The following is a 23,806-nucleotide window of genomic DNA, read 5'->3' as shown; positions in this document are numbered from 1 at the left end:
CCATTAAGGCAGAATTTGAATGGAATAAAAACCTGAATTTAGAGCTTAACGATGTCCATGAAACCATTATCAAGAAAAATACCTATTTGGTTCACTAATATCATTTAAGGTGGGAAACCGCCATCGTTTCCTGGTCTGGCCTACGTGTGACTTCAGACCCCCAGCAACGTGGTTGACTCCTAATTGGGGACGGGCAAGCCAGTGGTACTCATATCCTGAGAATGAATAATTAAAGTAAAGAAACAGAACGGTGATGACCCTTGTGGTCAAACCACCTCCTACTCCCTGTTCAAGTTCACAATTGACAAGTGATTATGTGGGAGGGGCATTTGAGGGCTGATACTCTGAAAACATGGCTGGCAACATTCCTGGGAGACAAGAAGAAAATAAATACACTGAAATGATAGCATGTTATGCTATAGGTTGCTAGACCTTTTGTGTAGAACACGAAGCTATTCAGATCTTTAGCTACTGGAATGGCATTGACAACTTGTGCAACAAACAAAAACTTGCACTAAGGCTTCTATTGCCATGAGGAAAACATCATCCCACCCTTATTGGTATAATGGAATCATAGAAACGTATAGTATTCAGCCCACACGGTTTGTCTGGGTGTTGAAACAGCAGCCCCACTACTTGGTCCATATCCTGCATGTATTTTATCCTCCAGTACCTATCACACATTCTTTTTAAAATTACTTACAGAATGAGTTTCCGTGTCTTAAGTCGAGATTCCAATGTCTGAATGAAAACATTCGTCTTCAACTCCCCCGGCTACCCCTTTTGTCAATGGCTTGAAATGGCTAATCACTGATTATTGAACCACTTAGTCAAGTAGTTACAAAAACCTGCCCATAAATACATGAAGAATCAACAATTAATCACAAGACAACAGTCTATAAAAGGGTGCAATCAGCTTCGCATGCTGTATAAATCCAACAAATTGTATGTGGGAGCATAAAATCCTCCTTCAAATCACATCTCTCATAAGCTACAGGAAAGTACAACTGGCCTCCTCTCTCTCATCTTCGAACCGCTAACATTTTACTAAGCGGCACATATGGAGTTTACCAGTTGATCAAATATTCCGGTTGATCAAGAGGTCCACATAATCAATGTCAAAACACCCAGGAAGTAATAAAAATGTAATGCAGGGAGGTATACACATCACTGCTACACTTCATACACAGCATAAATCACTTAAATAATAACACAACTTTGCCTTAAATAAAGCCTACCAGCAGAGAGCCTCACTCACACTTTCAACTAACTACTTGGACATTGCAGAGATCACGATAACACAATAAGCTTCTGGTATTTCAGGTATACAACATTTGCCACTTTATTGTGAGTGCTGGTTCATGTAAGGTGCTAGTTTAAACAAAGATTGCTATATTACTAGCCTTCCCAGGATGGGAATTCACTTTGCCGAAACTCCTTAATTAGATTAACTAATCACTTATCCTAGTTCAGTTCTTGGGGCTTTGCTGTGGAGAATGTGTGTGTGTGTCATAACAATGTGCATTTATATGATAGATGAATCATTAGAATGCTAAGAACAAGTACAAGTAAAGATGAATGGATTATTGACCTTTACTTTCACAGAAACAGGAAGAAATGGGTTAGAAGTCATGCATCAAAAACAAAGCCAGAGACCACACCTAGATTACAATGAGCAGTTCCAGGGACCACACCTTAATTCACTGGCCCAAAAGAGTGTGCAGCATAGAATTACCAGAATAATAACTGGACTTCATGCATTAAAATAGAGATCACACAATCCAGGGTTGTTTTCTCTGGAATCTAGAAGGTCAAAGGATCATTTGCTTCAAGTTTTCATGATGTTCATGGAGTCATAGACACAGTCGTACAACACGGAAAACAACTCATCTATGCCAACCAGATATCCTAAATTAATCCACACCCATTCACCAGCACTTGGCCCATATTCTTCATATACCCATGCAGTTGCATTTCAGCCTCCTCCACTTGTCTGGCAGCTCATTCCATATATGCACCATCCCCTGCCTGAAAAGGTTGCCCCTTAAGTTGCTTTGAAATCTACTGGGCCTCTTCCTAGTGAGAAAAGTATATAATTTGCTTGTTTGTTTTGGTATCTTCACACCCTATCCTCCTCTGAGAAGATGGATTTGCATGCTAAACCCATTATGAGTAGCATTTGTAAACACTATTCAAAAAAGGCTGTTCATCCAGATTCCCTAATCTAACAGATTCCAGTTATGTCGCAGCTTCAATGTGGTTCAACTTTCCCAGGCTGTTAAAGCTAACAGGAAGAGGTAGGCCTTTTGGTAAATAAATGATGCTCAGCTACAAGGAATGTTGCCAAGAAATAGCACAAAACTACCTTTGGACAGGTTTGCCACAGGGGAAAAAGAAATCATCATCATAATGTTCAAAGTATCTTCTACACCGGTTAGGTAGGCAGGAGACTGGTTGAGCTTCAGGGAAACACAATGGGTGGGGCCTGTTTTTCCTGACAGGTTAGAGGCTAAGGGGTGACCTTAGAGAGTTTTCATAAATACGGTAAAATAGACAACGTCTTTTCCCTGGGGTGGGGGAGTTCAGAACTAAAGGACAAGGTTTAGGGTGAGAGGGAAAAGATTTAAAAGGGACCTAAGGGGCAACATTTTCACACAGAGGGTGGTTCGTGTATGGAATGAGCTGTCAGGAGAAGCGGTGCAGACTAATACAATTACAATACAATTAAAAGTCCTCTGGATGACTACATGAATAAGAAGAGTTTAGAGGGATATGGGCCAAGCGCTGGCAAACGGGACTGGATTAGGTTAGGATAACCGGTCAGCATGGAAAAGTTGGACTGAAGGGTCTATTTCCATGCTGTACTTCTAAGAGTCTATACGAAGATACCATTCACAGCTTGACCTACTTGCAGCATCACACAAATTAGTTCCACTCATACAAACAAGGAACAAGAAGCCGCCACTCAGCCCTTCAAGCCTGCTCCACCATTCAATAAGATCATGGGTGATTGGATTTTAATCTCAACTCTACAGTCCTGCATACCCCTGATAATCTTCCATCTCCTTGGCAAGCAGGACCAACCTACATCTGCCTTCAACGTATTTAAAGATTCTGCATCCACTGTATTTTCAGGAAGGGAATTCCAAAGCCCTCAGAGGGGAAAAATATTCCTCATCTCAATTGAATAGGCATCTTCTTATTTTTAAGCTTTTATCCCTAGTTCAACATTCTCCTACAACAGGAAACATTCATTCCACATCCATCCAGTCAAATCCCCTCAGGATCTTAAATATCTAACTTAGAGAATACACAGCTCATCTGTCCAGCCTTTCCTCACAAGGCTGGACTCCCCAGTGACACAATGTTTGCCTTTTCTCAGATATTTCCTGTTCCCCAAGTTGCTATTACATTGGCTTCCAACAACCATTCAGTTAATTAGAATCATAGAATTTTACAGTGCAGGAGGCCTTTTGACCCATTGTATTTGTACTGGCTCCCAAAAGAGCTCCCCAGCTTTTCTCCAGTCCCTTCGCTCTAGCTCTCTAAATTCATCAACTGCATACTCACATGGTCAGGCAGCTTATATTGAATCGTGCATGTAGGAGTCATTGAACATATTTAATTTTTCAAGTCATTTATTCTTTCACAGGGCTTGGGCATCAGTGACAAGTTTGGTATTTGTTGCCCACCCCTATTTGCCCTCCAACAGAGTGGCTCGTTAAGCCATTTCAGAAGACAATTTTGAGCCTCATTGCTGTGAGTCTGAAGATACACATAAGGCAGACCTAGTATGGCTACGGGTTTCCTTCCTTAAAAGGCATCTGATGGTGGTTTCTCAAGAGGGTTGAGATTTACCCTCGTTAGATGAAGAATAGACCCCTCTATTTTTCTCCAGTGTATCGGAGACCAAATGCAATAAAAAGCATGAGTGACACATTTCCCATGAACACATCCTGTCAGCCCTGTAATAATACTGTCAAGCTATTCCTATTAGTTTTGAGCTCATGGCCACATGGATCGAGGTTTCTCTCTCTTTATTATTTCGCAGTCTGAGCATTACATGCTACTGTCAATCCTTAACTGCCCTTGAGGTGGTGCTGGTACACTGCTTTCTTGAACTATGTGGTGCAAGAGCACCCAGAGTGCCATTTGATCAGCAGTGAAAAAAAAACTGTGGGAGATTTCGAAGTTTGGATGTCGTCTGGTAACCGGTAGGGTTCCTGTGTATCTGCTTTCCTTTTCTTTCTAGGTTAATGCTCCCCAATCTTTATCCCCATCATTATGTTAATTCAATGCTTGAAAATAGTCAGAAATGCTCACAGAAAAGGGCAGTAGGGGACAGAGGGGTCTGCTGGCCATCTTCCTTCCCATCTATCTGCTCCACCCTCCACTCCGACCTATCACCTTCACCCCCACCTTCATCTACCTATCGCATTCCCAGCTGCCTCCTACCAGCCCCACCCCCCTCCTATTTATCTCTCAGCGTGCTTGCCCTTCTCCCCCACCCCCAATTCCTGAAGTGCTTATGCTGAAAATGTCAACTCTCTTGTTCTTCCGATGCTGCCTGACCGGCTGTGCTTTTCCAGCACCACACTTTTTGACTCTGATCTACAACATCTGCAGTCCTCATTTTCTCCCTGCTGGAACAGAAACGCAGCTATTATAGTTCTTCAGAACTCCAGGGCAGCTATGGTGAGGAAGGTAATTGTGTAATGGTAATGTTATAACATAGAACGTGACAGCGCAGTACAGGCCCTTCAGCCCTCAATGTTGCACTGCCCTGTGAAATTAATCTGAAGCCTATCTAACCTACACTATTTCATTCTAGTCCATATGCCTATCCAATGACCATTTAAATGCCCTTAAAAGGAGGCATGTCTACAGTTGTAGGTAGGGCATTCCACGCCACGACTACTGTCCGAGTAAAGAACCTACCTCTGACATCTTTCCTGTATCCATCACCCCTCAATTTAAAACTATAATCCCTTGTGCTAACAATCACCATCCTCTGAAAAAGGCTCTCACTGTCCACCCTACCTAACCCTCTGATTATATGTCTCAATTAAATCACCTCTCAACCACCTTCTCTCGAACGAAACCAGCCTCAAGTCCCTCAACCTTTCCTCATAAGACTTTCCCTCCATACCAGACAACATCCTAGTAAATCTCCTCTGAACCCTTTCTAAAGCTTCCACATCCTTCCTACAATGCGGTGACCAGAACTGTATGCAATACTCCCAAGTACAGCCGCACCAAAGTTTTGTCCAGCTACAGCATAACCTCCAAAACTTGACCCCTCTACTAATAAAAGCTAGCACACCATATGCCTTCTTAACAGCCCTATCAACTTGGGTGTCAACTTTGAGGAATCTATGTACATGGACACCGCGATCTCTCTGCTCATCTACACTACCAAGTATCTTACCATTTGCCCAGTACTCTGCATTCCTGTTACTCCTTCAAAAGTGAATCACCTCACACTTTTCTGCATTAAACTCCATTTGCCACCTCTCAGCCCAGCTCCGCAGCTTATCCATGTCCTTCTGTAACCTACAACATCCTTCAGCACTATCCACAACTGTACTGACCTCAGTGACATCTGCAAATTTACTAACCCATCCTTCTATGCCCTCATCCAGTTAGTTTACAAAAATGACAAACAGCAGTGGTCCCAAACAGATCCTTGCGGTACACCACTAGTAACTAGTAAATGAACATTTCTCATCAATCATCACCCTCTGTCTTCTTTCAGCTAGCCAATTTCTGATCCAAACTGCTAAATCGTCCTCAATCCCATGCCTCTATTTTGTTACTGGATTAGTAATCCAGAAGCCCAGGCCATTACTCAGTATGGGCTTGAATGCCACTGTAATAGATGGTGAAATTTGAATTTAATAAATTCTGGAATAGAGAAAAAAATATATATAAAAACATCTGGTTGACTAATAGCCATTAGGAAATTACACACTCTCCTATAGATGCGTCTCCAAACCTACAGCAAATCAGCTGTATCTTTACTACCCTCGGGATGATATGGAATTGATAATAAATGATCTAACTAGAGATGCCCACATCCCATGGACAAATGAACTAAAGGTTGCCCAAGATTGTACAACCCAAACATTTCAGCTTGCTCCCCTACTTGGGTTCCAATCTCCATTTTGGGAAGCCTTGTACTTTGCGGTAGATTTTCTGGCTTTGGTACATGGTATTGAGGCAGCTGAGTGGGAGAAAGATTATGAACTCCAAGTTTCAAACTTGCCTTGCCACCCGCTACTTAAACTGATATTAATCATACCCTGACTGCTCCTTCAGGATACAACTTGAAGTAAACATCTCACAAGAAACTGCCACAGATGTCAAGTGCACTTGGGCAACATGTGTTCTGTAATGCAATACTGGTGGTGAGTCCCGGGCCAGGCCTCGGCGGGGGTGGGGGCAGTGTGCCCCAGGCCAGACCAGGGCATTCATTCGAATGCACATGACAATAAAAGCTAATTCAAGAGTCTTTTTTTGTGAACCACTAATGTCAAAAAAATAGTAATTTATCATGACTAAAGGAAGTTAGCTTGGCTGTTACAGCGTGATATCAGCAAATTCTAAATAAGTATTTTCATAATTCGCTTCAGTTATGAAATGGACAGACACTTGGTGAGACAAGTCAAATAACTCTCTCAAGAACTGGTACAGTTTAGTCACAATAGACCGAATGTCTTTCTTTTATTTTCATGGGATGTTAGTGTCCCAGCCTCTGTAGCTCATCACAAATTACCCCTCGAGTTGTGTGGCCGGTATGGGTCAAGTACATTACAATGGAGCCACATGCACAAACAGATCTCCTTTCTCAATGGAAATAGAAGAACCAGATGAGTTTTTACAACAATCAAATGACAACTGTCATGGTTACCACAATTGAGACTAATTTCCAAATCCAGAATTATTACTTAATTTTCAGTTCCAATGTGAGATTCCAACCTGTGTTTCCAGAGCACTCGCCTGGGCCTCTCGATTAATACACAATGAGTGACATTTCCATGACACCACCAACTCCACCCCTCCCACACTAAAATCCTGGAATCAGGCGATGAACATGCCCTGCCCACTTTATAAGGTGCGGCACCACACGAATGAAGCTTTGAGCTACAAGGCTTTTTCATGCAAAAGAGAAGATCATTTTGGATGGAATCCCTCGCTTGAATAATTCACAAAGTAGCCAGGAATTCACGAATGACAACCCCTTCAGGAATTTTCCAAGACACGGTGCTCTGAGGGCACAGATCTCAGAGTCAGAGTCAATTAGTAATTGTTCAGTTTATGCTGCATCTCCTGCACCATAAAAGACTGCTTTCGCAAATATTTACTTAGGGCTCAACCTGATAATGGATGAGCTAAATCTGGAAACACAAAGGTTTGTGGCCATTATCTGAGCGTAACTGACAATCCTTTCACCGAAACACTTGCAGGGCTGTTTATTCTTCCCAGCAAGATTAAAAGGTGCCACCTATAAATTATCTATGCTAGTATCCCATTCACTGTAAAAATCACTTCGGACATCCTGAACAGAGCTAGGTAGTCTCAAAATTGTTTCGTTTTTCAATTACACAAAACCTCAATTATTCAGGAATTAAAACAGGTGGTAGATGTTTCACAAATCATTAAAGGTTTGTCATTCTGTAACATTCCTTTCAAACTCCCAGTTCAGAGAAGGCTTACTCTATTTATTCCTGGAATAAGGGTGTTATTTTACAAGGAAAGATCGGATCGCAATTTGGACGGATTCATTGGCTTTTAGAAGAATGAGAGGTAATAAAACATAGAACAGTACAGGCCCTTTGGCCCTCAGTGTTGTGCTGACCTTTTATCCTACTCTAAGATCAGACTAACCTACATACCCCCCATTGTATTATTTTCCATGTGCCTATCCAAGAGTCGCTAAAATGCCCCTAATGTATCTGACTCTACTATCACTGCTGGCAGTGCAGTTTATGTATCAACCACTCTGTGTAAACAACCCACCTCTGACATCCCCTCTAATCCTTCTTCCAATCACTTTAAAATTATGCCTCCTTGTGACAGATATTTCCGCCCTGGGAAAATGTCTCTTGCTATCCACTCTAAGCCCATCATCTTGTACACCTGTATCAAGTCACCTCTCATCATTCTTCTTCCAGTGAGAAAAGCCCTAGCTCCCTCAACCTTTCTTCATAAGACATGCCCTCCAGTTCAGGCAGCATCCTGGTAAATTTCTTCTGCACCCTCCCTGAAGCTTCCACATCTTTCCTATAATGAGGCGACCAGAACTGAACATAATATTCCAAGTGTGGTCTAACCACGGCTTTGATAGAGCTGCAGCTCACGGCTCATAAACTCAATCCCCCTGCTAATGAAAGCCAACACACCATACACCTTAACAACCTTATCAACTTGGGTGGCGAATTTGAGGGATCTAGGGACATGGACCACAAGATCCCTCTGTCCCTCAACATTGCCAATGAGAACGTGTGTAGGGAAGGAGTTAAGTTCTGAGTTTTGTGAAACATGTGGTTCAGCTGAGCATGACTCAGATCAGATAAGAACTAGCAGTTAATAATGGGTGCTGGAGGCAAGGGTAATGGGTTAACAAGGTGGAAAAGCATTCATTATGTCGAGCCATTTAACAATATTGGAAGCATTCAGTACACAAGATCAGTTTAACAAGGTGAAAAGTATTCATTAATGTGAGGCCAGTTAAGGTTAAGAATATTCACTGTGTAACAGCAGGTGGCTTAATCTTTAATATTGACACTCGTTGATTGTAACGGTCACCCAAAAAATATGTTGCCTTATTTCGATGCTCCTCCCTGTAAAATGACTATATAATTCATGAAGAAACTGCTTTTCCAGAAAAGACTGAGAACCCAGGTCTCTGTTCGGTCTCCCTCCAGGGCCTGGAATAATGGGAAGGAGATAAAACTATACTGTGTCTCACTGCTTTGCTTCGACTGAGGGGGGAAAATAAGACACCACCAAGAACCTAAACTTTAAACTAGCCTTCAAATTTGATCTTCCAAAGTGGATCACTTCACACTTCTCGGATAAATTCCATCTGCCTCCAATCAGCTCAGCTCTGCATCCTGTCCAATGTCCTGTTGCAACCTACAACAGCCCTCCACACTATCTTCCATTCCACCAACCTGTGTGTCATTGGCAAAATTACTAACCCACCCTTCCACTTCCTCATCCAAGGAGAAAGCACCACCCCCCACCTTTTCCTCCGTTACATCGATGACTGTATTGGCGCTACTTCGTGCTCCCACGAGGAGGTTGAACAGTTTATTCACTTCACTAACACCTTCCACCCCGACCTCAAATTTACCTGGACCGTCTCAGACTCCTCCCTCTCGTTCCTAGACCTCTCCATTTCTATCTCGGGCATCCGACTCAACACGGACGTTCACTATAAACCGACCGACTCCCACAGCTACCTAGATTACACCTTCTCCCACCCTGCCCCCTGTAAAAACGCCATCTCATATTACCAATTCCATTGCCTTTGCCACATCTGTTCCCAGGAGGACCAATTCCAATACCGAACAACCCAGATGGCCTCCTTCTTCAAAGACTGCAATTTCCCCTCAGACGTGGTTGACTATGCTCTCCACCACATCTCCTCCACTTCCTGCTCCTCCGCCCTTGAACCCCGCCCCTCCAATTGCCACCAGTACAGAACCCCACTGGTCCTCAGTTACCACCCCACCAATGTCCATTTACATCATATCATCCTTCGTCATTTCCGCCACCACCAAGGATATATTTCCCTCCCCACCTCTATCAACGTTCCAGAAAGACCACTCCCTCCACGACTCCCTCGGCAGATCCACACACCCCCAACAACCCAACCTCCACTCCCGGCACCTTCCCCTGCAACCGCAAGAAATGCAAAACTTGCGCCCACACCTCCCCCCCCTTACTTCCCTCCAAGGCCCCGAGGGATCCTTCCATATCCATCAGAAAATCACCTGCACCTCCACACACATCATTTACTGCATCTGCTGCACCGGGATGTGGCCTCCTCTATTTTGGGGAGACAGGCCGCCTACTTGCAGAACATTTCAGAGAACACCTCTGGGACACCCGGACCAACCAACCCAACCACCCCGTGGCTGAACACTAACTCCTCCTCCCGCTCCACCAAGGACATGCAGGTCCTTGGCCTCCTCCATAGCCAGACCATAGCAACACGACGCCTGGAGGAAGAGCGCCTCATCTTCCGCCTAGGAACCCTCCAACCACAAGGGATGAATGCAGATTTCCCCTCCTCCCACCTTTTCTCAGTCCCAACCCTTGGACTCAGTACCGCCTTCTTGACCTGCAATCTTCTTCCTGACCTCTCCGCCCCCATCCTCTCTCCAGCCTATCACCCTCACCTTAACCTCCTTCTACCTATCGTATTCCCAACACGCCCCCCACCCCCCCTACCTTTTATCTTAGCCTGCTTGGCACACCCTCCTCATTCCAGAAGAAGGGCTTATGCCCGAAACGTCGATTCTCCTGCTCCTTTGATGCTGCCTGACCTGCTGCACTTTTCCAGCAACACATTTTTAAGCACTTCCTCATCCAAGTCATTTATAAAAACCATAAAGAGCAGAGATCCTAGAACCGATATCTGCAGAACACCACTGGTCACCGAGCTCCAGGATGAATACTTTCTATCTACCACCACCCTCTGTCTTCTATGAGCCAGCTAATTCTGTATCCAGACAGCCAAATTCCCCTGTATTCCATGTCTCCTTACTTTCTAAATGAGCCTACCATGTACACCACAATCACGGTACTAACTTCAAAATGATCTTAGAAAAAGCATCTACATTCCTGAGGTATCTGGACAGGATGCTGAAAGGATATTTCCCCTTATGGAAGGGACTAGAACCACAAGAGATGATGTAAAAAAATCTCACAGTTAAGAAGATTAGGGATTACTTTTCTTTCAGAGGGATCTTACTCAAAAGACATTGGAAGCAGCATCTTCGAATTTATTTAAGGCAGGGCAGATACGTCGTTGGTGGGGAAGGTGGGGAAAATTTACTCAGGGCAGCCAAGAACAGAGTTCAGATCAGCCACTACTTTATCCATTAGCAGAGTAGATTGAAGGGACATGACTTTTTCTGGAGTTTTGGCATCCCCGAATTGTAAGATACCTTGATTTTCAAAATTTAAAACTAAGACACATTGAAAAACCATAGGGGGGAAAAAAAAGGTTCCAATGGCAGGGGTCCAACAGAGGGACAGAAGAAGATCGGAAGTTATGTGATATCACTTATAAAACTATCCAGTCCGATTTGGCAACATTTTTCCACAACTCATCAGCAATGGTGCCGTCAGTGCCAAAAGTTAGTAACTCCTCCCTTGGAAGCATCAGGAAGGTAGGTGGGGCAAGCGATACAGTTCTGCTGCACAACATATGGTGGATGTTGACAGGAAAGAAGCAAATTTCACAAAAATGCCCTCTTTCCAGGTCCAGTTTATCTTTGGCAATGAGAAAGGAACAAGTGAAATTCAGGACAATTGAACCATTTTTACGAACTTGACAGGATACTAGAACACTTAATGAAAAGTCAGGACTAGCCCAGTAAAACCAGGATGTCTAGTTACCCCATAACAGCCACGTCTGATTTTTCTATGAAAGGCTAAAGGTGCACTGGAAGGCAGCCGATTGAGAAGGTCTCACTTTCAGTTGGAGGCCAAGTGTGTCAGGTTTCCAACATCACACAATGTAGCCCTCCAGTGGGGCAAACCAGGTACTGCACTTAGAGTCCTTTTACAATCAATGATGTGCTACTGTAATACAGGAAACATGATAAGAATGGATAGCCTCTTTCTAGTGAAGACGAGGAAGAACACGAGGAAGAACACGAGGAAGAACACGAGGAAGAACACGAGGAAGAACACGAGGAAGAACACGAGGAAGAACACGAGGAAGAACACGAGGAAGAACACGAGGAAGAACACGAGGAAGAACACGAGGAAGAACACGAGGAAGAACACGAGGAAGAACACGAGGAAGAACACGAGGAAGAACACGAGGAAGAACACGAGGAAGAACACGAGGAAGAACACGAGGAAGAACACGAGGAAGAACACGAGGAAGAACACGAGGAAGAACACGAGGAAGAACACGAGGAAGAACACGAGGAAGAACACGAGGAAGAACACGAGGAAGAACACGAGGAAGAACACGAGGAAGAACACGAGGAAGAACACGAGGAAGAACACGAGGAAGAACACGAGGAAGAACACGAGGAAGAACACGAGGAAGAACACGAGGAAGAACACGAGGAAGAACACGAGGAAGAACACGAGGAAGAACACGAGGAAGAACACAAACAGTGACAAGCATTTGAGAGAGCCTAAAAGAAGACAGCTCCAATAGTCAGTACTCCCGCAGTGTCAGCCTTCATTTCATACTCAAGTTTCTAGCCCGGGCCTTGAACATACAACCTCCAGGTCTGAGCCTAGAGTATAACTACTGAGCCAAGGCTGCCAATGAGGGCTTTCAAGATCATAAGCATGCTGAACAGAATGGAGAAACTGTTCCAGATCCTAAAAGGAAAATAGATCCAGAGGGCAGAGATATAAAGTGATATGCAAATGAAGCAAAAGTAATGAGAGAAAATGGAAATATATTGCCTAGAAATGTGATGCAGGTCAGTTCAATTGAGCACTGGATAATTATTTGGATAGGAGTAGTGTGCAAGGAGATGGGAAAGGCACTAGAGTGGGACAAGGTAATAGAAATGATACAGGGAAGATGGGCTGAATGGTTTCTTTCTGCATTGTAACAATGCTGTGATTCTGGGGCAGGATGGTGCAAATAGGGCAACTGGATTAGCCTATTAAAGGCAAATTAAAATATACTGACAATATTCTAAAATACTGGACAAGTCAAGCCAGAAGTGGAAAAATCATTTAGATCACACAGATACAAAGTTGTGTCTTCGGCAAGGTTTACTAAATATTCACAACTTTCCATCAGTAAATGTCATCTGTTCCAATGTAACTGAAGTAAGGCAGGTGCGTAAACATAAGAACATAAAAGTGCTTTCACACTGCAGAGGCTAGTTTATGGGAACATGCCCTAAATACATTCTAAATCCTTCATATTTACTATTAGATCACAGCCTGTCTCTCTCTGTGGTTCCCTTTGTTTATTCTTTCACGGGAGGTCACTGACATTGGTGAAGTCTACATTTGTTGCTCATCCCTACTTGCCTTTGAACTGAGTGGCTTGTCCAGCCATTGCAGAGGACAGTGATCAATCAGCCACCCATGTTGGTCTGTTGCCATATGTAGGCAGATTGCCCTCCCTTCAAGGGCATTACTGAGCCAGATGGGTTTATACAAAGCAAAATCAATGACACTTATCACAGTTACCATTATTAGCAATACTCCAGATTTATTCTTTGATTCATCGTGTTGAGGACCTTCTTTGTCACCCGAAAGGCTTGTGAAACTGTGGAATTCCCTGCCCAGTGAAGCAGCGGAGGCTACCTCGTTGAATGTTTTTAAAGCAATGATAGATTTTCGAGCAATAAGGGATCAAGGGTTATGTGAGCTGGCAGGTAAGTGGTGCCGAGTCCACAAAAAGGTCAGCCATGATCTTGTTAAAAGCAGAGCAGGCTTAAGGGGCCACATGGCCTACTCCTGCTCTTGTCTCTTATGTTCTAATTTTAAACTCCATTAGCACCTTAACATGATTTAAACTTATGAATACAAAGCATTAGGAGAAAGCGAGGACGGCAAATGCTGGAGATAAAGTCGAGAGTGTGATGCTAGGAAAGCACAGCAGGACAGGCAGCATCTGAGGAGCAGGAGAATCAAAGTTTCGGGCAGAAGCCCCTCATCAGGAATGAGGCTTGTGGGCCAGTGGGCTGAGACACAAATGGGAGAAGGGTGGGGAAGTTATGAGAGAATGCGATTAGTAGATGAAGGAGGGGGAGAAGGTGATAGGTCGGACAGAAGGGCGGAGCGGATAGATGGGAAAGTTGATGAACAGCTCAAGAGGGGTTGCCGATTTGGAGGCTTGGGACTGGGATAACATGGGGGCCGAGGGAGGCTTGCCTCCAGGACTCGCCATGACCATGAGAGACCAGCTCCCTCATTTCCCCTCCCCTCACATTATCCCAGTCCCAAGCCTCCAACTCAGCACCACCCTCCTGACCTGCCCGTCACCTTTCCCATTTATCCCCTCCACCCTCCTCTCTGACCTATCACCTCCCCCCACCCCCCCCAACCTGCATCGACCTATCACATTCCCAGCTATCTCCCCCCCCCCCCCCCCACCATCAGCACCCCAACCCACCCACCTCAACCTCACCCCACTTGGCCCACAAGCCTGATTCCGAAGGGCCTACACCCAAAATGTCGATTCTCCTGCTCCTCAGATGCTGTCTGACCTGCTGTGCTTTTCCAGCACCACGCTCAAGTACAAAGCATAATCCTGGGTTACTAGCCCAGTGGCATTATCGCTACACTGCAATGCTCCCACAGCACACAAAAAAAAACAAACAGACTGACCTTGACATTTGGCTTCTACATATCACTGATTGCTGCCGCAGTAAGAGTCTATCTAAACAGATGGCAATACAGGCCTAGTCTACACAAACAGTCCACGCAATTTATCTCTCTAATCCCAGCTTTATTGAGAAGTCCACAAAACTTGGTTATAGTCCCAAAGATTTATTTGAAATCACAAGCTTTCAGAGCACTGCTCCTTTGTCAGGTGAAGGAAGGAGCAGCACTCCAAAAGCTTGTGATTTCAAATAAACCTGTTGGATAGAACCTGGTGTCATGTGACTTCGGATTTTTTCCACCCCAATCCAAGACTGGCACCTCCACATCCCAGCTTTATTCAAGTGAATCTGCACCACATGCACTTTACGGTCAATCTATCTTTTCAAGAAGAAATTTTGTAAAGTCTGCAAGGAACATTGTTGCTGGACACTAAAGTAAGTGAAGACGAAGAAAGTAGGTTCTCCCAACTGGGTGTCTTCGAAAATTTGTAAACTCAGTTTGGATTATGCTGCTCTCTCCCTGTTACGGGATACATATAAAAGCAGTTTTCAAAAGAAACTGAAGACTAATTTTGCTCATCAAACCAGCTCCTTCAGTAAGCTTCGCAGCCTTGTCTCTCATGAACTCTGTATAACACATTTCAAATTTTAACAGAGAGCTGAGTTGAAGACAATTCCCAGACAAACTGAAGTTTGTGTTGTTGCCTCACCCTATACGGAGGTTAACACATCTTACAGATGGAAAATGAATCACTTGCTCATTTTGCCCATACTTAATAGATACTGCATGCATGCCTCAGTCAGTTGGACAGATATTTCTGCCCATCTATTCCAGACAGATGGAAAGATCTTTGGGAATCTAGACAGACAGAAATATGCATACATGCCTCAATCAAGATGACAAATGTGCTTGTATTCATTCTAAATAGGTAGGCAAGTGTATACACAGCAGTGAACTGCCCTAGATGTGTCCTGCACAAGTCCTAAATAGATCAGTCACCTTGAACTAGTTCCAAAATTATATGTGAAGTCAGAGATCAACCCACAAGGCCACAGCAAAAGTAGAACAAAAGGATGATATTAGTGAAATTATTGTTTTGGAATTGAATTTTCTTTCACAAAATAATGAGACAGTTATTGATGAGAAAAACAATTTTTTTCCCCATCTTAGTTCATCAGTTTGGGAGACTTTGAATTGTGGCAGCCAACTTGTTTTCTAAAATGATTCCAGAGTTTTTGCCTCCATACTCCAAAAGGGCAATCCACATATTCAGCACTCTGAAGCAGAATTTCCCAATAACTTCTAAAATCAACTTCTGAGAGTTTGAACCCAAGCACTCTAGCTTTATTTCTGCATCTTAACTTAAACTAAAATTCCAGGTTCATTTTGTTTATATTTTAACAATTTGACATGAAATCACTTCATTGCTTTATTTGAAGTCAACAATCAAAAGTCTGTTCTAATATATACCTCTGACACAACAGTGTGCATCCTCATGGTCCTTTCTTGCACTACCTCCAGCACTTTCTTGTTCCTTGGAGCACCAGGACTACACAAAGTATTCAAGAAAAAGTCTGACCAGAAACTTTAAAGTTTGGCCACAACTAGTTCTGCTGTAGTTAGGGCAACATCCAGTTGCTCAGTCTCAATTTCAATACCCTAACATTCCTCACTCTGGTTTGGTTTCAACCAGAGGCATTTCAGCATTAAGCATGCTTGTTATTTCACTTGCTCTTTTCATTCACTTAAGAGATGTAAGTGTCACTGGCTGGCCAGCATTTCTCGCCTGTCCCTAGTTACCCTTGAAGATGGTAGGCAGCTGTCTTCTCAAAGCCAGGCATATTGATTCCTGAAGAAGGGCTGATGCCCGAAACGTCGATTCGCCTGTTCCTTGGATGCTGCCTGACCTGCTGCGCTTTTCCAGCAACACATTTTCAGCTGTCTTCTTAAACCGATGCAGTCCATGTGTTGTAGGTAGACTCAATTTGTCATTAGGGAGGGAATTTCAGCATATTGACCCAGTGACAGTGAAGTAGCGGTGACATATTTCCAAGTTAGATGTTCTGCACATAGCAACCTGAGACTACTTTAAATACGTCCCTCAACTGACATATTTTGTTCAATGCATTCCAGTCTGTTAGGTCTGTCTGTTCTGAATCCACCATTCCTCCTAGTTTGGTATCACCTGCAAACTTGATAATTTTATCATGAACAAAGATGATTACAGTTAGAAATTAATTGTCAGCTTGCAGTTGGTAGTACCTTCTTTAAACTGCCTGGCTTTAGTGAGATCATGGCAGGTCCAAAAGCTTTGCACACATGTGCATCTGTGTCCATTAGCAAAGATTAAATATCTTGAGAACATAAACATGAATGCCCACTCTCAAAACATTTGGGCGGTACAGTGGCACAGTGGTTAGCATTGCTGCCTCACAGTGCCAGACCCCCAGGTTCAATTCCCGCCTCAGACAACTCTGTGCGGAGTTTGCACATTCTCCCAGTGTCTGGGTGGTTCCCTCTGGGTGCTCAGATTTCCCCTCACAATCCAAAAATGTGCAGGTTAGGTGAATTGGCCATGCTAAATTGCCTGTAGTGTTAGGTGAAGGAGTAAAATGTAGGGGAATGGGTCTGGGTGGGTTGCGCTTTAGTAAGTCGGTGTGGACTTGTTGGGCCGAAGGGCCTGTTTCCTCACGAAGTAATCTAATCTATTTCATAAAGCTTACAAAGTTTAAGTATGACTATTACACAGAAAGGTTGTGCTTTAAATGTTGTTTTACAATAGGAGTCCCTGTGTGGGCAAATAATTTGAGTTACCACGTTCAGAATTTCCAGAACAATGCTTTTAGTCACTGGTTTCCGAATGGAAATCGAAACAGTGCAAAAATCTCATGGTTGCTGCATGGATTACATCCTCATTTGTTACTTTTGCTCAAAAAGAGATAGTACCACTCCCTGCTGGTGACTAAATGCCATTTCAAGGTGGATCGCTCCATTGCGCAGTTCAGAGAATTGAAGTACTAAAAACAAAGCTACAGTATATTGTTACAATTTGGAACTATTTTTAGATCATTGTTAAGTCCCCCTTCAGAAAAAAAAAAGTAATAACAGATTAGGTCGAGCAAAAATGCACACTTTAGAAACTGGAGTGAGGAACTGTGCACGCAATAGTATCATAGAATGGTTGCAACACAAAGTAGCCATTCAGACAGCCAACACTGTGCTAGCTCTTTTCACGAGCCAATCAACTCGTCCCACTCTCGCACTTTACCCATAGGCTTGCATTTAATTTTTCTTTCTAGGCACCTAAGTAACTGCCTTTCAAAAACTACAATTAAATCCATCTCACCACATACTCTCAAGCAGTGCATTCCAGGTGAAAACAAAAACAAAACAAAAACAAACAGCTTGTGTCACAATGATTTTCTTTTGCAAATAAACTGACATTTATCTTCTAGCACTCAAACTGCCATCACTGGTAACATTGCTATCTATCCTGCCTACACCAAACATGACTGAGAACCTTAATCAAATCTCATCTCAATCTTCTCCACTGTAAGCAAACAATTCCAACTTTCTAAACATATTTAGATTAGTGAAATCTTGTCATAAAAACATGGAATCTTGTCATAAATCTTTTCTGCACCTCCTCTAATTTGTTCACCTTCCAATGGACCTCTTCAGTCTAGGGGTCTAAATAGAAAGACCTGAGGAGGTGATCTGAAAGAATTCTGAGGTAGTAATGGGAATAGAAATCCAAAAACTAATCCACCTGCCTATCTTAACCTGAAATAGTAGGTGGTATTTAAAGTTTCCATTGAGGTTTCACAGTTAATGGTAGCCCCAAGTTGCCTCTCACTGGGAAGGCCCATCACATGCAATAATATCATAGAGAGAACAAAGAACTGTTGGCCAGAGACTAGCAATTCTACTGAGTGGCAGCACCAGGAGTCAGTGGCTGCTATCGGTACTATACCCATCCAGGACACAGGCAAATGACAATGGGATGAAGGAGCAGATAAGTGTCTGAGATTTAGCAGGGAAAGAGCAGGGAAGTGTCTCTCAATGCACTACACACCCCCAATCACCACACTGATGTCAAGTCCCTTAATCAGGTATTGAATGCATTTGCACTCTGCAGTCGGTCCATGAGACACTGTTGCTTGCATTAAATATTGCCCCTTGATGCTATCTCAATTCAATCCTTCTCCAGATTTCCTTAAAATTCTAGGTGGTTGCAATTTGGGCACTTTCTATTTGTTCTAACTGACCTTTGAACAAGAGATTAAATTGTGAACAAAACCTTACGTTTCTCTTAATTCAGTGCCCCACTTGGGTCTTAAGATTCTAAACAAAATATTTATTCATTCCTGTTGTATATGTCCATTCCAACTTCTCTCAGCATCTAGACTAGGGTCTGTAAAGGTGATGTACTCAAGTAAGACTGTTAAATTGTATTTATGACTTGGACATCCAGGCAAATAGAAATTCATTATCTAGTACTAGCATGAAGACTAAAACCAAATCAAATCTCCATGGTCCTATTACTAGGAGAGATTAGAGCAGTGTTCAGAACACAGAAACAAGGCAACAACTAAAACTGATGGAAACAAAAGCTGGACAAAGGAAAAAGGCTACGAGTGATTGAATAACATTTCCTCAGACGAACAAAAATCAAACAAACAAACCTTTTCTCTCTGAGACAGACAGACAGAGACACACACGTTCACCTTGTTCCCAAAACTCTTAATGCCTCTCTTTTGTCAACATACCTTTGGTGAATGACGAGCTTTTTCTTTTTGGGTTTTAGTCTTTGGCTTTGTTAAGTCTGGAATCGATTCATAAACATTTTCAGAACCATAATCTGGTGTCTGTGGTAAGGACTTGGAGTTCATTACATCCTTTCTCTCTGCAGTTCTCGGGCGTTCCAATGTCATGGCAATGGTCTCTGTTGAAGAACATTTTTTGGAACTGATCTCATGGCTAAAGCTGAAACTTTGGCATAGGTTGAGCTGTTCCGATTGATCAATGTCTTTTCCCACACTGAGTCTGAGCTTGGGATCTAGGGTCTGGGGACTAAACGTCAGCTGTGCTGGACTGAAGGTTCCTACCAGGCTAAGTCTTTGGGTATGGTTACCTTGCTGTTTGGGACGTACCCTGACAGTGGAGCTTTGCCATTTCGGTGCTTTTGCAGGAGCTAACTTTGGATTCTTGGATTCTTCATTGTTCACTGCAGGTCTGTGTATTTCACTGTAACATGGGAGCAAATGAGGTGTCACAGTCAAACTTGGTGGAGAGTCTGCTGAGCCATGCACTGTTGGAGGGCTACTATTGCTCACCAGATTGAGTGAAAGGTTCTTGTCTTGAGCAGGAATGGAGTTCTTTATCTCCTGGATTGGATCAGAACTGCAGCCATCCTGGCCTGGTTGGTCTTGGTAAGGGAGCTGATTTTCCCCAACGTCACAATAGTTTTGAGTCACACCTACTGTATCTGTTGGCCCGCCGACATTTTGGCTATCAGGACAGTCAGATCCATTCAGGGACTGCACCCCAGGAGAGGCCGGAGCTTCTGGAGGCAATTCCCTCACATATTGTGCCGGCAGATAGAAGGCTTTGGAGTGGGAATCCTTTTTAACATACCACCAGTTGGCATTGGTTCTTGAGACAAGAATGTATCGCTCATTTTGCTTAATAGAGATAAGTCTCCCATCCCTTGTGTACTCATAGTCAAATTCAACTTGAACAAACACTTTCCGTGGGACAGTAGACATCTCCAACCCAGAATAGATGCTTTCAGTGAGATTCCTTTTAGCAATGTAACCTCATCTCTGTAAGAGAAAGAAATATCAGTCAGTACCTCATGTTGTAAGTCGTTTGCAGCAAAGTTTGATGCTAGTTATTGTTTCATGGGCGTTGTTTGTCTCTAGTAACATATCCATGCAAATAGCAATGTAGATATACAGATCTTAAACAAAAAGCGCTGAAGTCAAAAAAACCTTTCATCTTCAACTCATTAGAACTGAAGCAACAAAAAACCAAGTTTGAAAAGGTACCAGCTATTTTCACACATGCAGGGTGCTCAATGAATTTCCATGCCAGCCATAATCCAACATTTCACAGTCAACCTGCATGATTTGAATTGATGAAATTATCCATAAGTAGCTAATCATTCCTTTTGTATCTCCATGCCAAGCAATCAGCACCATCATCTCCCCAAGTCTGAAATGTTTCTTTTTCTGAAATTAGTTTTATTCTTGCATTTCAGTCCTGGACAGTGCAAGACAAAAGCTTCAATTTTGTTTCCTTTCAGCAACACCTATGCAACCATTTCCTGTGTATGCATCAAAAGGTTGAATGGAGGTCAGCAAACTATTTGACCACATATTAGCTGAGCCCAGACCGATCTTCAACTGGCATCGACACAATATACACACCAAACACAGTCACCTTTGCCATACATAAGGCCATTGTGTAACATTCACCATAAAAAATTGGCTGATTCTTTATCTAACTTTTGCATTGTACTTTATGGTAGCTGGTCCCACTGGTACCAGACAATTCAGCATAACAAGCAACTTTTTCCACACAAAGGGTGGTACGTGTATGGAATGAGCTGCCAGAAGAAGTGGTGGAGGCTGGTACAATTGCAACATTTAAGAGGCATCTGGATGGGTATATGAATAGGAAGGGTTTGGAGGAATATGGGCCGGGTGCTGACAGGTGGGACTAGATTGGGTTGGACCGAAGGATCTGTTTCCATGCTGTACATCTCTATGACACTACCTGGTAGACAGATCCAAGAATCCACATGACTCACATCCAGACAGTGTGAAGCATTTACAGCTGAACATAGGAAAGAGTTCTGAAAATGTGCTCTTAATCAAGTATCCAGCAAACTGCAGCCATTTATTAGTCTCACTTCTGTTTAAATCACGTGTTCAAGATCAACTCTGTTTGGCCAACAAGGGGATGAAATTTCTTACTGCCGAAAACAGACATAATCGCAACTTCAACGAATACTAACCACTGAGCAGCTTGTAATATTGTCAGAGTTCAGACCTGTCTCTAACAGAAGAGCAAGACTTTTATGAGAAAGGTCTAAAATGTTTCCAGATCTAGCTTTGTTAGCATCCATTTTAGCAAAGCAAAAAAAACAGGTATTTCTCACATTCCACTAGGTTCTCGTTTTTAAAACAAATTATTAGGTCAAAATATATTTTGAAAGGTTGTCCAGAGATATTCGCTGCTGGATTTGGTCTTGCATGTTTGAGATTTTGGAAAACTTCTGAATGGCAAACTGCTATAAAACTAAGTGGTTAAAAGCATGCAGAAAGAAAAAAGAATGTAGGAACTGAAGGAACAATCTGTTTCCTCCGGGTGCTCCGGTTTCCTCCCACAATCCAAAAATGTGTAGGTTAGGTGAATTGGCCATGCTAAATTGCCCATAGTGTGAGGTGAAGGGGTAAATGTAGGAGTATGGGTTTGGGTGGTATACGCTTCGGCGGGTCGGTGTGGACTTGTTGGGCCGAAGGGCCTGTTTCCACACTGTAAGTAATCTAAAAAAAAAAAATCTGGCTGTGCATTCTGAAGCAGTTGAGGGCAATTCAGAGTCAACCACTTCAGTAAAGGTTTTACTGAATTCAATCTCCACCACAGTAGGATTTGAACCCAAGTCCCCAGAACATTAACTGGATCTCTGGATTAACAGTCAGGTGATAATACTAGGCCATCACCTCTCCCCATAGATGCTACCGGATCTGCAGAGTTTTTCTCGCACTTTCCATCTTTATTTCGGATGTCCAGCATCTGCAATTTTTTTAACACAAGTCCAAGAAAACTACCTTTTCTGTTTTCTCTGATGCCAACTTTCAGGAATCATGAAAACTTGTCTGGAGACCAAATGGGTGAAAAGGAAAGTACTTGCCAGATAAGGTCACCAACTGCCTGTCCAAACGTGGAAAACTAGATACGATCGTTTTCCGAGAACAACCTCCACATTTGCTTTCAAAATCCACTTCCACAAAGTATTAAATACTCTACCCACTTTAAAAAAAAACTGTCTCAGTCTATTTTGGCTTTGTAATATATTTTGGCAGATACATGCTTTTGCTCTGAAATCATGTAATATTGGTTGTCCTAAGCTAGATGAATCAGCAATTTTCAGTGAAGCTGAGGAGATTGAATTAAACAATTTGAGAGGCAATTTAAACGAACCCACTGATTCCCAAGATAAATCTGTGACACCTCATGTTATCATCGCACAAATAGAACCATAATGGTCTTTCAATGAACAAAGTGCACACTTCCTTTCAATCAATACTTTTAGTAACAAGGTTAACATGAGTAGGAAACCAGTCATCTGCAGTCCTCAATTTAATCAGGGTAATGTGTCTTACAAATTAACAGCTTACTGAATTATGTCTTAGTATTGTTGCTATTGTTAACCACTGCTAAATTTACCCAATTATTGCAGAAGATGCGATTTTGATTCATGGGGGACAGGTATCATCACTCAGGAAAGAGAGCTGTTCCACAGCGCTTGACCCAATGCCAATTGGCACATGGCTTAGGGAACAATCTCAGAGAATATTACCTTTGACGTTCTGTATTTTAAAATTGGACCCTAATCGCTCATGGGAACATGTTTTAATTACATTATTTGTTCCTACAGGGGCATTTTCCCCTTCCACTCCAAGTTCATCGCAAGCGTGAGGAGATGGCCTTAACTGTAGTGTCAGGCAACGTGACGATTTGAGTTCCTAGCAGTGGCTAGGAAGTTTCTATCCCCTGATTATAGTGTTCCCTATTACTAACACAACTCTCAGCAGTGCAGCCAGAAATGCAACTATGCAGCCTGCACAGAAAACACATCTTTCACACATATGGTCATTCCTCCTTCGAGTCTATGGTCTTAAAAAATAGTTCAGATTCACTTCGACGCTTTAAAGCAGGCCTTACAAACAACCACCGGGGACAGATTCAATCAGCTCACTATCCTTAATAAAGAAACAGCTTCCAGCAGTTCCCACCTTCAATCCAAGAGAAAAACACGTCAGAGAATTGAGATTGATTTTTAATTGTTTTCTATTTTAGATTTTTTTTACATTCAAATTAATTTAATTGATATTTGCAGCTTAGTACAAAATACTTTGAATAATCAGAAGAAGGATATATAAAAATGTAAAGATGATCACTGTAGTAGCTAACTGGTCTATATTTCTTCAATGTTTTATTCCAGTTCCTACCTGTGCATTTG

General features: G+C 42.7%; 1 protein-coding gene across 2 annotated transcripts in view; it reads right to left on the bottom strand.

Moving 5' to 3' along the window:
• Positions 1 to 23,806, bottom strand: part of LOC140465894 (rho GTPase-activating protein 15-like) — a 233,826-nt gene that overhangs the window by 152,393 nt on the left and 57,627 nt on the right. For both annotated transcript variants that reach the window (XM_072561796.1, XM_072561797.1), the window contains exon 2: positions 19,323 to 20,378. In XM_072561796.1, the coding sequence (XP_072417897.1) occupies positions 19,323 to 20,321 (999 nt within the window). In that variant the 5' untranslated portion in view covers positions 20,322 to 20,378. The remainder of the gene's footprint in view (positions 1 to 19,322; positions 20,379 to 23,806) is intronic.

This window comes from Chiloscyllium punctatum, chromosome 42, assembly GCF_047496795.1.
Source record: "Chiloscyllium punctatum isolate Juve2018m chromosome 42, sChiPun1.3, whole genome shotgun sequence".
Classification (NCBI taxonomy): domain Eukaryota; kingdom Metazoa; phylum Chordata; class Chondrichthyes; order Orectolobiformes; family Hemiscylliidae; genus Chiloscyllium; species Chiloscyllium punctatum.
The sequence above is the reverse complement of the archived record's forward strand: the minus strand, read 5'-3'. Positions and strand labels throughout refer to the sequence as shown.